The sequence below is a fragment of the Mugil cephalus genome, chromosome 7, assembly GCF_022458985.1.
Source record: "Mugil cephalus isolate CIBA_MC_2020 chromosome 7, CIBA_Mcephalus_1.1, whole genome shotgun sequence".
Lineage (NCBI taxonomy): Eukaryota > Metazoa > Chordata > Actinopteri > Mugiliformes > Mugilidae > Mugil > Mugil cephalus.
The window spans coordinates 16,907,352-16,925,053 of record NC_061776.1 but is presented as its reverse complement, the minus strand read 5'-3'; the positions used below and the strand labels follow the sequence as shown (position 1 = coordinate 16,925,053).

Genomic DNA, 17,702 nt, shown 5'->3' with positions numbered 1-17,702 from the left:
GGAAACCAAACCTTTTGTCCTTGCAAATTAACAAAGTGCTTAATATGAATAATCAACAAAAATCGGAAGATTGCAAATGTGTATGAACTAAATCGGCAAGCTTAAGCCGCTAATAGCTTGCACATTAAGCCCTAGTGTTCATGTCCAGCTGTAGGAGCAGTTCCAGTGTAGACTTGTACAGTACACAGGTGGTCCCATTAAAGACATTAGGAAACAACTGCTAACTTTCAAACTCATTCGGTACAAGGGGCGTAACACTCATGCCCAGAGGCACACACATTCAAGTTAATAATAGTGAATACACATACACTGAGCCGACAACAATGCGTGCAATTTAGAGGGACTGGCTTGCTAGGGAGACTTGAGTTACTTCCCTCTTGATGATGTATATAAATCCCTGCTAATCACCCTCTGCTCCTTGGTGTGTGACTCACATTACACCCACATACATGCCTCCACCTTTTAATTTTGGTATTGGGAAAGAGGAGTATTGTTTAAAATATGATGGTAAAGATTACAGTGTACTATATTTACTGACAATTCGGATGGCGTGTTGTGGAGCAATTAAGTTACATACAAACAAAACCATTACTCAGTATCTGGCGTGTGTAATAATTGGTATGCTTGCATTTATTTTTAAATATTACAGATATTTGGTCTCTAGTTTTACAGCTATGGCACTTTGCTGCTAATATAGTCTGATCATAGTGCTTACTGTGAATATCCTGAAAGAGTACAAGATAAATGGCTAAACAACAGTAGAATTTTGACTGCAGATTTAACTTTGCTATTTAGTGAATGTCTGGGAGTCATTTGTGAATCTCATGCTGTGAACAACATTCACTTATAACTACATATAAAGTAAGACATATGGTAGTACTCACAGCATGCAAGTGCACCAAATCCATGTTTTATTCCGCATATGTTTCAGTTTCCTTGTAGTCAAAAAGAAACAATATTTCCCTACAGCCAGAACCTAAACAATGGTGATCTTTAGCTGCCTCGCTGTTTTGGAAAATTCCTCCTAGTCTCTGCTCAGTCTGAAGTTCTTTGGAAAAGACTGAAGTTCTTTTTGTGTAAACACCATTTTTCTCTGAATAGTTTCAGTGCTGCACAAACATTAATGTAGTGTGTAGGGTTCTTTGTTGTACTGGTGGAAAAAATAGCTCAAAACCCACTAGAAATCTGCAAAGGCTTTCCAATCAATACATCGACCATTGCCAAGGTATATGTATAAAGCAAAGACATCAAACAAAAAAGGTTAGGAAGTGTTTGCATGTACCATTAAACCTTGTGATTGATGCTTAACCCATGTGTACTCACCGTGGCAGTAATGAGTGGACCGTGGAGCTGTGCATAAAGCAAAGCCTCATTAACGTTCTCCCTGACCCCCAGCAGGGCTAGTTCCAGGCTGTGGTGTCCGGCCATCCCATGGGTGAGTTGCTCCAACAAACTGGTGTACCTCCTCCAAGGCTGATCCAGCTCTGACACGCTGGCCAAGCAACCTCGCATTACATTCAGACAGTACCCCACACAGGGCTTGATTAGCGTCAAGCCTCTGCAGTGGGAGCAGTACACCATCTTCACCAGGCCCTTTACACACTCTTTGCTCAGACTGGCATGTTGGGTGACATTCATAACCTCCAGACCTTCCTCCAAGGCCAGAACCAGTTGTCGCCCTGCCCCCAAAGCCCCCGCCAGCTTCTGGGCCATGACGTCTGGGTGAGGCCCAAACGGGTTGACATCCTGCCTGGTCATACGGAGACAGTCACCCATTTCGTTTCCCATCATGCTGCCTTCTATGCCTGGATTGATAAGCCGCATGTAGACGAGCGGGAAGATGTTGTTAAAAAACTGGTGAACTGCTGCCTCCACGGAGACGTTGGCCCCACGGAGGTAGAGCGAGAGAGAGGAGAAGAGTTGATTTACATGGGGCAGGGTCTGGCGGGAGACGGCTGAATAGCTTCCCTCCAACAGAGAACTCAGGTGGCCTTGGGAGAAGGAGAGAAGATACTGGAACATATCTGCAAGGAGACAAAATAAGAGACAGAAACTGAGATGAAGACAGAAAAAAACATTTCAATAAGTTATTAATGTTATTATCTCCAGGCTTGGTATGGATAAGACATTCCAAATGCAAACACATATCCCATGCTGCTTCATAAGCAGCCAACCTTGGCTTGTACTTCTCAATAAGCTGGCCTGAGAAATGTGGTTGGATATCATTATGTATGAAGTCATCACTGCATAAAGCAAGTCTAGAGGAGGCCATCTCTGCTTGTCTTCGCATAGAGACAAAAAACAGAGAGATGCAACAGCATGCTGATAACTGCGATCAGTTTGGATTTTCTGTGGCAAATACTATGTTTGAGATACATTGATGTACATGCCACATGCCGACAACACAATTAGAGATGGTTAAGTCATCTGGTTTGTGTGCCAGCTGAAAAGCAATCAGTTGAGGCTGAGAGGGTTCACTTTTTTCTTCCTTTCCTATTTTGCCATTTCACTGCTCATTTTACTGTTTCATATTACAATGTAAAAAGTGAAATTACTGTATCAGCGTTATTTGCCTTGCCAACCCAGTCAATCCAGACTCATGACATACTTTGTGAAGTGAATGGAATTTAATAAGAGTGTTATTGCAGCACATTATGAGCTCATGTTAGAAGACTTTGGATATGAAATGATACATGTATGTGACATTTCTGATTAGTATATGACATGTTTAGTCAAGCCAAAATATGTGATTTGGGTGGTCACAGTGATCTTGACTTAGACCATAAAATTTTAATCAGTTCTTCCTCTCATAAGTAAAGTCAATGTTTGAGCCAAATTTTAATAAATTACTGAGATATTGCGTTCACGACTATGGGAAAGGATTGATGCTGCCAAATAAGAAGGGCGGACATTGCAGCTCATGACTTGGGCTGTCAAACCCGTTTTTTTTTTTTTTTTTTACCACTAAAATCACCAATCCAGTTAGTCTTGGAGGCATCCACCCTGTTGTTCTTCTCAGAATTTCATTTCTGTCTGTGTGTATTCAAATGTCTGAGCTTGTGTATGTGTGTCCCGACTCCAAAACTCTTCTCTGGGGTGTGATGTCAGCTTAAAAGCATGGCAGGACATGAAGGAGCAGGAGCAACTGTACAGAAACTGAGACAGGAAAAAGAAGGTGCCAATTCACATATCCCCACTACAATGACACACACACACGCATTCATATATAGAAATGAATAAAAACTGATTCCAGATAATACTGCATGTGGTACTGACAGGAGAGTAAATAGCATTAATCAATGGTTGAAGTTAACGCTTGAATATTCATTCACGAAAGTGTCTTACCCACTGTGAATCTATTTCAGAACAGGGATTGTGTCTGTGTCTGTGTGTGTGCATTTTGTGTGTATCCAGCCCCTCCCAGCTCACAGACAGAAGGATAACAACAGTCATGTCCTCCTCAACAGCTGCACTAATATGTCTGCGACACACGGGGACTCCCCACTAGCCAGTAAAAAGCACAACTCATTTGTAATGCACTAGCACCATCATGATTAAAGCAGCTCCCACAAATATTTAAAGTTGCAGCCTGCTTTATACAATGTTTATGTTTTTGTGTGACAGAGATAAAGCAGGCAGACACAGACATGGGAAGTATCTGTTAGGATCATAGCTGCCAGTTTAACTGCGACCTTAATGTTGCCAAAAACCTCCGGAGATTCCCCACTAGAAACAGACTAACACAAGAAGAAAGGAGTGCTCAGAATAAAACAAAAACTGGCAAAGAAGATTCTGTTCCACTTCACGGTCCTCCAAGCCCCCAGAGCTGCAGATATGGTACCAGTGTGAGGTCTGTCAGTGTGTGTGCCTGTTTGCCTGCCAGTCAAGGCCTCTAGGCTCAGCAGCCACGGGGCATTTATGTAGCCGCAGACTTGAGTTACAAAGTATTACATAATGTTATTATAAAATTACCATGCTCAGAAATACCATGGTTTTATCTTTCCCTCCGTAATGTCTCGTCTACATACAGACATGTTCCCTCAAGGCAAGAGGTGACATTTTCAAATAAAACAAGACTTACACCAGCACTATAAGTAGATGCAAATCTTCCAGAAGGTTTCTGACAAGACTGCTGGATCCTTAGGACATTCCATACTTGTTAAAAAAGCTTATTTTCATGTGCCAGGAGAGTGACACAGAAAAAGAACATGAAAGAAATAAAGGGGAAGACAGCGTGTGAGACTGCCAGGAAAAATGGAATAAAAAGAAGCGACTGAACTTTTAAACAAGGAAAAACAACTACTGTACAAGTCGACTCCACCTTGTGAACATGCTCTGACATCTGGATTCATTTGGCCCTTGGGCCCAGAGCACTTCCCTGTCTTTCCATGGCTGTTACTTTAAACATGTCCTCTGACAAATATGCAGAAGTGGGACAACAGTCCACCTTTCTTACTTCCCCCCACTCCCGCTGAGGAACGAAAAAGTTCTGCTTCCCAAAAGAAAGGAGTGAGGCACAACACAATTTGCATGGAAGAGGTTTCGTATCAACAATGTCGTTAGGCTCAAATGGAAGGCCGCAAAGAGCCTAAACCACCAACAGGAAATCCCATGCAAGAAGCAGAACTTTCCGAAAAGAGGGATCTTCAAAATGTTTGCTGCCAGCAGAGTGATAGACAATCTTTGAGTACTGTCGTTGTAGCCAACTTTCAAGAGTCATAGGACTGTGGATCTGAAAACCTGCCAAGGAGGGCTCTATGGGTAGTGGTTTAGCTAATCCAGCTGTAAAAATCATAGTCGACATCCATACACAGTCCCTAGTAAGGCATTGCCTAAGCCAAGAGATGAACTTCAGGCAAATAGTTTGTGTCGGCACAAACAAAAAAACATGAACTGCTTTTCCAAGGTTGAACACCAATGCCGGGGACAGAATGTAGACAACACAGACAACTCAGAGACAAATAGGGTGGGCTTTGTGTAAAAAGACCCACAGTCCTACGTATAAACAGAAGATTTCTTCTTTTTAAGGTTTTCTTTTACACACTCAGAACATTTGTGAAATGTAGTGCAGTTAAAGAGACATACGCCAACACAAGACACAGAAGCTTGCTACCAGCCTGTTTTAAAGGCATGTGGGTTTGTGATATCCCACATGCCAATATGTACTATACTGACTGAATTGATTAAAAGGAAACTGAATTACTTGATTCATTTTTTTTTATTCATTGTCTTTCCTCTGTAAAGCTCTTTCCCACACTTAGGCAAATTGGGTATCTCATTCTGTGATAAATCAAGTACAATTTTTGTGGGTCTCTGCACTTCCCACTACCGGGAAATAGGGTGAGAACGAAAAAACAAGAAACCCAAGACTGCGTTTGCTTTTTAAGACCTAACTACCATTGCATGAAAGTCAGTTGGGTTTGATTGTTCTGTCTGACCACAGTGCCTAAATCTGGATTTGACCACACTCAATTCTGAGACTCACTCGTGGGTGGCTATCATTACCATGTCACAGTCTACCATCTGTAATCCTCTTGGGAAATGAATTCTGGCTGGACTACGGATATTTTGCATGAGGCAATTATCTTTAATTTGCAAGGAAGTCCTTAAACACTAAAATTCAAAACACAATTGCCAAGCTAACTATACAGGGATAAATGAACAAGTCTGCATTGTTTGTGGTCCCGTAGGTTTAATCTGTCATATTCCTTTTAGGAATAAACAGGTAATACATGGACAAAAAGGCAGTAATGGCATAGCAGATGAAGTCTTTGTCTTGCAGTGACTTGAACTCAGTATGTATTTATTACACTGGAATGGGATATAATACCATATCTTTCCACAAATGCTAGGCCAAGGTTGCTCTCTGAGATCACTGGGTTTAAATCCTGAGAAGCTATTTCCACTTTACATTCTGCATGGCAACCCAGTGTTTAACTGGTACAATTAAAGCTAAAGTGTCACCATGGCGAGGCTGCCACAAACGTTGAGTGAAAATAAGCACAGTGGCAGCTCTGTAGTTCGGATCACAACTACATCGTTGGAACAGAGCATTGTTGATCCTTGATCCATATGGAACATGCCTCTCATTTCAAAATCAACCCTAAGGCCCCTTCATGTAGCTGTTCCCCCTGCAAAGCTCCTGTAATATGCATGGACCTCAAACTTTGTTATGAGTAACTGTTATATGTGGAAAGGAAAAGAAAGTCACAAAGCAGCTACAAGATTGTTTTGAATACAGAAAAGAAACAGAAGACTTGAGTTCCAAAGTGTGGCTCAGCTTCACAGCAAAATGCTACGACTCAGAGAAAACGGCAATTTCTGCTAAATGTTCCATAACCCGAGCCAGTTGTAAAGCCCCCAGTAACAGTGTTTAAACAAACATGCAAGTTAGACTACAAATGCTAAAAAAGGAGAGCAAGCATGACGGTAAATCTGTCTACTCTAATATGTATGTCTTTGTATGTATGTCAAGTGCATGTATATATGGCACCCTTTAAATATGGGTGCGCTTAGTGATGCAGTAATATTGTGATAATGAGATCGGAGACACTGTTCTCATACCATGTAGCTGTGTACTATCTTGGCAATCAGTCCTGACTGAACCTGACCAACCATCTTCTCAGGCAAAGCATTTTAATCCAACCACAGGCTTGGGTTTCACACAGGTCACCACACAGATATGTGACATAGTGACACGTGTGTAGATTACATATCCTTGTTTTAATTAGCAGAAATACTGTATAGAGGGCCGTCCTCTCCCACGCAGCCGTGGTCGTCTTACGTTACAAGGGAGAGCTGCAGTGACATACAATCTCACAGTTTAATGGTAATAAACTATTAATAAGTCCTTGAATCAATCTGTTGATTCATCATACTTGTATGGCAAAATCATAGATCTAAAGTCTAAAGTCGGAGCATGACTCATCTGTCAAACAACAGGCGCAGACACGCTGTTCACACAGATTTGACCTACAAGGACTGAGAAGCTGCTCTGCTGCCAAAAAGCTATCAGCTGACAAGCCCCTTAGAAAGCCCACAAACAATCATAAACATATGTGCACATATAGCTAACCCTGACCACAAGTCCTAATATGCTTGTCTTGTCCGATCAGGAGGCTAACAGGTGGTTTAATGAGCTTGAGAGGGGAGGGCAGGAGGGGGCTGAAGAGGAAGTAGAGGTTTGATCCATTTCTCCATCAGCTTTTAGGTAATTATAAAGTCTGCCTGGCTATACTACAGCCCTAAAATATAAACATTTCTATGGATACCAATGGTGTTTAGCTTTAAGTTCTGTAGGCTGATGGACTGAACAGGGGGACATTGGTCTCTGCTCTGGCCAAAGTAGGGAAACATGATCAGAGGCAGAGAAATGAGCATATGAGAGAATGACAGGAACAGAGCACAGGGACAGTGGGTGAGGTTGGGTCAGGGTGGGTGAAGAGCAATGGAGGAAGGGTAAACCAAAAGGCTAATACCATAAAGGGAAAACGTGGAGGGCCAGCCTGGGTGCAGACTGTTGACAGGCTGATGGACAGCACCTCTGGTACTAAGCATTAAGGGGGCCATAGATTGGCGAACCCCTATTTCTCATTTGTTTATAAGTGTATACAGTGTAAACAAAACTAAGTACATCCTTGTGCAATATAACACTGAAATCCAAAATATTTTTTGTGTATGGTATTAGTAATTAAAAAACAACCATTTATGTGTGTTACTTTTTAAAAAATAAGGCAAATTGCATATTCTCATTGCAACAAAAGTGACTACATCTGTGACCACAGCAACAAAAGTGATGAGAAGTAATTTCTGATTAAACTCATTACATGAAATATGTTAAAGAGGAGGTAAGGAAACGAGTAAACAAGAAACCATGTAAAACTCCATAGTTGTAGGACAGGAGGGCACAGAAGCAGGAGAATGTGACGGTATTCAAGGTGAAATATGCATCCCAGTGAAAATTGAGCACCAGATTAATAGATTACATGTGTGAATGCTACACTGATCAGCCACAACATTAAAACCACTCACAGGAGAAGTAAATAATAGTGGATGCAATAAAAGCTACAATGGGAATCAATACATTTTAAATGAATAATTTAGCCAGGTAAATACACAGATCAGGCATAACATTATCACCACAGACAGACCATCTTGTGACAATACAGTGTTCTGCTGGGAACCTTTTGGACTTGGCATTCATGTGGATGGTACTTAGACATGTACGCACACCTGCACAAGACCAGACACCATCACGTCATCCGCCCTGGCCTCCAAATTCCTTTGATCCCAAACTGATTAAGTATCTGTGTGATGCACTGGAACAAGCGTGATCCACACAGGATCCACACACACTTCAACTCATAATGCTCCCAATAACAACATCCTGTTGCCAGATGCCGCAGGACACCCTCAGAACACCCATGTCCATTCTCCATGTCCATTAGTAAGAACTGTTTAGGAAGCAAAAGGGAGACCTGTAGTCAGAAAGTTGAATTTTGAACATAGCTCGATTAAGCTCTGCATGTAAATGCACTGTTAGGTAGGTGGTCATAATGTTATGTCTGATCAGTGTAGTTCATAGCCAAACAATGCATAAAAAGATGGCACCAAGTCTCAAGGCATGCAAGGTAGTGTGAAGGTAGACCTCCATAAAGCAACTTGAAATCTCTTTACAAATGTGTGCATGGCTGACATAATCCATGCCTAGGAGCCTCACATCTATCATCAAAAGTAAAATGGATTTTGTCAGCTTCATTCATCTTTGGCCATTTCTAAGAAAAGCTGACATTTTATTAAGTTGACAAGATTTGGAGTAATGGATATGGAGTATTCAGCTTTGTTGTATAATGTGTCTTGCGATGTGATATCACAAAAGCCATGAAGCCCTTTCACCTACAATCAAAGTTAGCATGAACATGTTTCCTGCATATAAAGTATTCCTCTTTACGCCACAGAAGGCTTGTTACTCATGTGGAGAAACTCAATATGGTTTATTACAGACTAGAAAACTAGAAAAGCCTAGCAATATTGATGTCAATCGGTAGTTTGCGCTTAACAAAAAAAGCAACTCAAGGTTTTTAACCATTATTTATGTGGAAACTGAAGATGCCTAAGCTAGGGACGGCCAGAGACTGGACTCCAGATTTTCACAAAAAAGGAAAGGAAACATTTAGGCTAACAAAGGATTAACATGAAACAGACCCTTGAACGGACTCTGAGGTGTGGAACAAATCCAAGATGAAAGGAACTCTAATGAAGAATTTTCCACTTTCCTCAGCAGGTGTGGCCCCTGTTTTCATTTATCAGCTTTATTATAAATCAAGCATACCAAGGGTCATTGTTTAAATTAGGAGCAAATCTGTTAAGGCAAAAGCCTATATGCGTGTGCCATTTAAAACAACTAAAAAGAAAACCCTTACATTTTGTGGACTGAAATAAATCTAATGAAAACCAGCAATAATCAAGATGAATGCATGACCATATTTGTGCGGGACAAATTCCTTGAAATTACTGAAACCAGAAGGATTAACAGTTTGCTAATGATAGACTGCATTATGGTTGATTTCAAACCAGACCAAAACCTCTACTGGCCTTGGCAAACAATATAGTAGATATAATCCACCATGGATCATACTAACAGGACACGGCTGCAGGGTCAGAGTACCATTTCATGTCTATTTTTAATATTTATTTCGCCTCGTCCTTTAGAACACAATGGATGAATGATGAGAGGACTGGTGAATAAAGCCTACCGCGGGGACTCCTTAATGGTGCGCTAGGAGCCACAGAGGCGAGAAGGAAGGAGAAGAAGCAGAACAGTGTCCATCACAGGGCGTAATGAGGAAAGCGAGTTGACTGGAATGTGGGAGTGATGAAGTGAGCTGGTAGGAAGAGATGGGAGGAACACGGCCAACTCCAACCTAGTTCGGGCTGAAGTAACCGTGTGACTCATAACATGGAGACATGTGCATCACAATGCTCATACACTTATGCGTTAAAGTCATATATTAAACGCAGACCTTGAACTCCCACAGGGTTTGGATAAAAACAGTTCTACCTCACAAACTAGGAAGTCTGGCCAATTTTCAAAGTTCAACCCTGTTTCCCTCTTGAGATACATCTCACCAATACTCCCTTATGTTACCAGCACGGCCTTGTTGTGGTTAAATCCACCAACATGTCCCTAAACAATATCTACTTTCATTAAAATGCAGATAGATATAAAATTTCGCAGGCAATTTAGTCAGTTATGAGGAATATTCTGATGTTCTGGCTGACACTTGCTAAACAAAGACACACAAATCTACACGTACATGTCTATGTCTATGTGCCCACACACACACACACACACACACTCCCAGACACATTTCATGGTTTTTGGGATCAGTCAGTGGAGCAGCAGAGTAAGACAAGACACAGGAAGAAGTCAGGCTGGACCAATCATCAGCAGGAGAGTACAAATCCCACTGGCCAGCCAGACAGATTGTGTTCCAGAAAAGCTAAAATGTCTTGGAAGGGGAACAAGCCCAGGGAGCTATGACTTTGTCTGATTACCGAGAAACTTCCTGGACATCAAGCTTATTGTGTTATTGAGACACGCAGGAACAAAGACGGAAAGTTGTCAGAGAAAGGCCGTGCACAGTGAACCTAGGCTGCAAATACAAGTTGACTCAAAGTTCTTTAAAGGCAGACCACAGTACACACTCATGCATGCCTGATAGAACCATATCCAAACACACCTGTGCACACTTTTTCTTAACCTTTGCTTTGACCACAAGCACTCCCTTCATTTCATTTTTCCCTCCTCCCTTCTCCTTTCCCAGGTTCTCACACGTTCAGGCTGAGGCGCGAGGGGCAGATGAAAAGCAGAGGTAATTAGGGAAGCTTTGAGTGTGACTTTATGGCATTATGAGGCTTTGAGCTTCTCCCTCTCCACCCTCCTTTTCTTTATTCTTTCCCTCTTTTACAGCATGAGCCTGAGTTCTACAAACTCTGATGGGAAAGCATCCTAGCCCTTATGTGTCATGTCTACTCAGGAGACTAGGAAGACAGAGTTACAATACAAACGAAAGGATACACGAACACACACACACACACAGAAATACGCAATGTATTTGCTCCACTATTAAATCCATAAACACATTTCCCCTCCACCCTGAATGATTAAATGAGACGTGTTGGGATGGATTCCGGATATCCTCCCTAATTTGAGCATGAGCTCATGGTACCGTGCAATGTCATCCTGTGTCCAAGCATCAGCCTCTAGAGCAATAACCCTGTCGGTCAAAACATCTGCGGAGAAAAAAAACACATGCATGCAGACATGAAGTGAGAGAACAAAAATGATGATGTGAGAGACGACAAGCAAGAAAAAGATCACAAAAAAATGAGTGAGAGAACTTCCAGACAAATGCAGAGATTGTAATAAAGATAGAGAGAGCTGTATCTGATGAAGGAACGGCGATAGGATGCAACAGCAGAGTGATTCATCATTCCTCTCAGTTGCACACACAGACCGTATATTGATTTGCATATATAGACGTGTCTACACAGACTACAAACACATATCCATAAATCATCCCTATTTAATAAAACAGACAGATATCTCAACAAAGGAAATAGTTATGTGAACCACCCAAGGTGATTCTGCAAAGAACTATTTCATCAAGCAATAGGGCTTAAGGCTAGATATTGTTATCTGTACGTCAATGCTTAGACATGAGGCCGGGATACCAAAAGCTACAGACATGGAACCTACTGCCGGCTGTTTAAACACACAATCAGTAAGGTTGCAAAAATCTCGCCTTGTGCAAACATTCAAAAAGTGAGACATATTCACCCAGGCATACAACTATGGTGTCTTATACTAATGCTTTCCCTTGATCAACTCCCACCCCCCTGGTTACCCTGAATAGCTGAAGACTCCAAGTATCTCTGTGCCCTAGGTTGTGGTTTTAATCGCTTCACAGACAGTCATGCACCATGTAGTCTCCCAAGACACGGGCATCTGGAAAGTTCCCAGACTATAAAACAGGGATCAGCTAATTATGTCACCACAGTGACGAAAGGCACCCTTCTTGCCACGGCTTCTTTTTCTGGCTGACTGTCTTTCTCAAATGGACTCCATGTCTCTTCCATGAAGGGCACACTTTAAATGCAATGCACTTACATTGATGATAGAGAGTTATCTAGGCCAGGAGAGTTCATTTCTTTGAAAAGTATTAGTCAACTCCTGTGAAGACAACTTGATCCTTGAGGTGGTCATAGTGATTAGTGAGGGTGGTAAATACTATCCATCCTTGCATGTTTTTGGTGGATACGTATGCGCACACACACACACGCACTATCATCAAACTGCACGTGTAAAACATTTTCAGACACGTATTATTCACACACACAAACATAGATGTCATGGCCTTTAGCTGTGGGCAAAGTCCCCCTCATATCGGTGACACTTGTGATCAGAAGTGTCAGCATTTTCTTGACATCTGCTTCCCAGCAGTGTGACTATATATCCAGATACTCTTGCTCATCATTCCCACCTGTCGTTGACACGCACACACACAAATAGTTCTGCCTGTTCAACACTTTGCCAACAAGAGTTTGCTGAATATTGGAGTGAACAAGTAATTTATGAAGGCTTCGTGGAACTGACTAAAAGTTGGGCTCTAGCCCAACTATTCTAGCATTTAACTAGTAACACAGGCAACAAACACACAAACATTTTCTCATGCCCAATCCATCTGTTCCAATCTTCTCCCAGCCAATCAGGACGCAGCAGTCAGCTTTCCAGTGAGATGGATAATGCCAGAACTGATTGGCCAGAACAGACTGACAGGCCAAAGCCCTTGATGGCAGCTCAAAGCTGGCCCAGCTTAGACTGGCCTCTGTGGTTGACACCTGCACACCATCAGGCCGCCATGCTCCTTACCTATTATCTATGGCATGGATTTAGCCTGGAACCCAGACAAACCTCCCCTCCCTCAAGATTTTTTGCGGTCTGGAAACCCTTCCGTCGGAAACCTATTATGCTTCGGCGAAGATCTGCTGGGCCAATCAAATCATCATTTGGGCAGGGTTTATAGAACCATGGGCACAAAACCAATGGCGATGTACTCATCAGCTGAGCACCGTGGAGTTCAAATGGTTTACAACAAAATGGATCTAATCCGATGGGGAGGTTTTCTATTTTTCTGCAATGACTGAAATATGTCCCACAATGAGATAACAAGGATTAACAGTTTATGATAAAAAAACTGAGGACTCATAAGTCTGATAAGAGTTAAATCTAGTTATGGCAGGCTGGTACAGATTAGGAAAATCTGTCAGTGTTAAGGATAAGAAGGAGAGAAGGAATACAGGAAATAACAAAAACTGCCTGGGAGATGTAGGTGTGGCAGTCGCAAGATGAAAAACAAATGAAAAATATGAAGAATAATTATTATTGGTATAGTGTTTCACTGGAAATGTTGTATTTTTTTGCAGAGAACAACTAAACCTCTTCCTTGATATTGATACGGTATCAGAGGTATATGCAGAAACAGAGCTCAGCAGAAATGTGGTCTGAGTTTATGAGGTCAGTCTCTTGACATGGCAACTCCCACATATGACAAAGCACAGTAGGAACTTTAAGGCTGTCAAAACAAAGGCAGGCCAACAAAAACACACATACATACCGACACACTCCTCTCACACACATACACACACGCAATAAGATCTCCTTTCCAATGGGCATGTCCTTTTGGCTAAATTTACCAATCAGCAGGAGTGATTTGAGTTTAAACAATAAAAGACACAGACTTACTGTATGATTTTCAGGATGGCTAGAATGAAAGTTTAACGGAAAACAATAGTGAATAAACACAACTGAGTTAGTAGTCTACAGAAGATACAGGTCAAACTGAAATGAGTAAGTGAAGGTAACCACTTACAAAACATTTCATACCAAGCAGCGTGTAAATAGCACCACCAATGTTATCAGCCAAAATCATATTCTCATTACTTCATGTGGTATATGATCCACTTGCTACTTCACATTCCTCTAGAGGCACTCAGACAGCACAGAGACTGTCCTTAGAAGGCCTTGAAAGTTGAGGGATAGTGACATCATCCTTTTTCAGCACCATCATCCTCCAGTTTCTATTGTTATTCCATTGTTATTTTCCATCTTGGCCTTTTCTGGATATGTGGAACACCTGATGTTCTTTCTCCAGACAGGCTCAGACATGAGGTAAGGAAGAAAAGATCTTAATGATGATTAAAAGGGAAAAGTACCAGAAACACTGCTCAAAGACAGTTACTTCTTTTTACGTAACTTGTTTCTCAAAACCTCTGTAAGAGGTGCTTATCTCCAACACTCTTTAAACATCTAGAAAGTATGCATATGAAAGGACTGGAATTATATGTGTTGATTGTTCTATAGTTCAAGGAACATAGTGTGGCACTAATATAGTCTGACCAGATGACGTTTATAAGTAACATAGGACAGTAGTAGTTGTTTCCAGGACAGCAATGTCAACAAACCACTGTTCCATGACTGTTTCTAAACCAGTTTCATTGTGTATTACACAATTTGTTCACATGACTTCTCTCCAAGACCACCAAAACCATCCATCATAAATAAAACTTGGCCAACACTGCATCAAAGCAGCCCTTGTGTTATACAGCTAATTGCATGTTACTGGAATTCCTGCAACACTAAAACCATCTAAAGCATGTCGAAGGATTGTGCTGGAGGTTTCGGGGAGGAAAAAGTTGGTCTGTTTCGGAAATTTTTAAATTTAAATGACAGTGCAATTAGAGGGAGACAGAAGACAAGCGTGGGCAATTGCACTGCTGGATTCGGCCGAGAGTCGCAGAAAGCTCTCTGACAGGGAAGACTTCTTTTATCTAATGCAGGGCCGTGTTTCTTCCAGAATAGACGTCTTAACTGGCCAGGCTACCAAAGAGTCATCACAAACAAAGTATATACCAATAGATGAAAGCCAAAGAAACAAACAAATTTAATTACACAGCATGGATTGTTTCATCCTCCAAACCTACAGTAACGGTTTTGCTGTCTTGGGAGCAGGATCAGATAATAACAAAGCACACCATTTTACACAAAACACTAGAGGCTAAGGAAAAGACTTCAACACCAAATTTTCCTCATCTACCCTCAGTGATGCTTCTCTGCAGTTCTGTTGCTGCCAAACCCACAGAAGACTGGAGGGGCATGCAGATTTTCTGAGTTGCACCTGCCTGCACGCCAGCTACCGCAATTCTGGAGAACTGAGCGAAGATTGAAGTATGGCATCGGTTCAGGTATGGGTCAGCAAAAAGTTCAGTCAAATTTTTAAATGAAATACTTTGCAAAAGATGGCCCTCAGCGGTATTAGAACAATAATATGGCAGCAGAGGCGCAGCTTGTCAACAGGCAAGACAGGCAACTGCTTGGTGGCCCTGAGGGCTGCAAAACTACTAAATACAGCAGGGGCAAGTTTTTACTGTCAGTAGGAAACCTCCCTATGGGGCCTCCACCTATAACAGTAGTGAATACTCAATCCCATCACATGTTGTAATCATGAAGTGCTTTATCACCCAATAAAAAAATTCAAATGAATTGGATTATAATCCCTCTGGGAATGAAATAAAGAAAGAGCATGAACTTATTTCCCCCTCCCACAAGATGGGAGAGGGAAATAAGCAAACTCACAACTTGTCAGTCCACTGAATTGGAATATCTCTCTCTGATTAATCAACATCTGCTCACTTTCCCTGGCCAAGCCCACCCGACCCCAGCATAACACAAATGTTCAAAAACTTACCATGAAAGGCATCTGAGTGGCCAGAGATGAGATGCTCAAGCTCGTAGCTGTAGGACTGAATGTTGTGCAGTGTTTCTCGTTTTACAGCTAACTGGTAGCTCTCCTCCATCTTCCGGGTGCAGCATGATGGACCCTGGTGCTTACAAATCAGCAGATCCACATCTGGAGAAGTGAAGAAGAAATGGACAAATGTTTCTTTCCTCTTGGAATTTTTTCAAATTAATATTTTTATCACAAGTCTATGATTCATTTTCTATAACTCTGTAATTAGATATTAGTGCAGTTTATATCAGAGAAAGCAAATGTGTTAATTCTTGTCTAACAAACAGAAAAAAGGGATCCTCGCCCACGTTTACCCACTTCTCTACCTGAGTAATCTAAGAAAGAAGGCTTGTTCAAGATGAGGCAGGCCAGAATCCATCGCTGGTAATCGCTGAACAATGTACGCCAGATAGATTATTTGTGTGAATTGTTCCCTACTTAGCAACATTCAAACACAGGCATAGAGGAATGATAAATTCATAAGCTTCAGATGGCTGCAGTGTTTAAAGCCAGGTCCCACAATTGATCCCTAGTAAATGCACTAATTCATGGTACGATCTAATAACTAATCTGTTCGATGATGGATCCATGGAAAAATTGTAATGTTAAAATGTAGTGACGAACATGACTTTTCAGAGACTCAAATCTCAATCTGAAATTGAGTCATAACTAGCTACAAAGTATTTCCAGACCGATATCTGTGAAGAAAGGGGATACTAGCTTCTAACTTAGTGCCTAAAACTGTATGTTCATTTATTAATCATTTATTAAAAAAAGAAAGCTTGCATGAAGATCTGAAAAGGGTTTTTTATTAACACCACTATATAGCGTGGCCAGGGGGCCCAAACTTTGCATACGACTGAGTATGTGGGAGTGTATGTATAGTGTCCTGAGTATGCACATAGATAGACGAGCCATAACTCCACCGGGAGACAGAAGAGGCACCACGATAGGGTGAGGAAGTAGACCAAAAATTCATCCACGTTTCCTGCTATAAATACAGTCTTTGCTACATACACAGACACACACATATATATATATGTCTCTAGCTGATATGACTGTATATGTCCTCAAGGCATATATTTGCATGTACTGTATAATGTGTGTCTCAAAACAAAATACATGCATTCACCTGAATTTTGAAATGCATGGATATTTCTCACACAGACAGACAATAAAAATAAAGTTAACCTAAACTTAATTCTGACTAGACCTAACTCTGCAGTTCATAACAGTGACATACACACTGACCTAACAGCAAGTTGCCAACCAAAGGTTAAATCATACACAGTTACATCAGCTGAAACTTTGCCCTGCTCTTCCAGTGTCACTTGCTTCTCACCATCACCACATATATAAACACCGCGATGACATCACTGAGACTGGTCACAAATAGCGCAGGCTTTTCAAACGCTCCATTCCCACACATTTATTTGCACTATTTGCACATGTACACATGCACGGGCATCTCCATAATGCACAAATATGATATGATAACTCATTTTACAGGGGGGAAGGGGCGGACGGGGTTGGCTGGAGGCAGGTGTTGTAACCAGAGACTAAAGCATGGCCTTAGGACAGACCGCAAGACCAGTGCCTCACTATCCAAATCCCTCCATGAAACACAATAGGCTCGCATTCTGAATCCCTCTTCCCCTTTCTGCTCCCTCTCTCCCATTTGCCTGGCATATCCTTCTGAGGCCTGGGTGTCTCTTAATTACCCAGCGAGGCTCCATTTGTTCCCAACCCAGAGCCAGATGAGTGAAGTCATAACTGGCTGTCCTGTCGCTTCCAGCTCATTATCTTCATCACGGTAGCGATCTGCTCATTCTGATATTGTTATCTTGTCGT

At 41.6% G+C, this 17,702-nt stretch overlaps 1 protein-coding gene across 3 annotated transcripts in view; it reads right to left on the bottom strand.

Moving 5' to 3' along the window:
• Window positions 1-17,702, bottom strand: part of gpc5c (glypican 5c) — a 93,906-nt gene that overhangs the window by 66,573 nt on the left and 9,631 nt on the right. For all 3 annotated transcript variants that reach the window (XM_047590239.1, XM_047590237.1, XM_047590238.1), the window contains exons 2-3: window positions 15,810-15,971; window positions 1,324-2,024 (exon numbers count right to left, since the gene is read on the bottom strand). In XM_047590239.1, coding sequence (XP_047446195.1) covers window positions 1,324-2,024; window positions 15,810-15,918 — 810 coding nt within the window. In that variant the 5' untranslated portion in view covers window positions 15,919-15,971. The remainder of the gene's footprint in view (window positions 1-1,323; window positions 2,025-15,809; window positions 15,972-17,702) is intronic.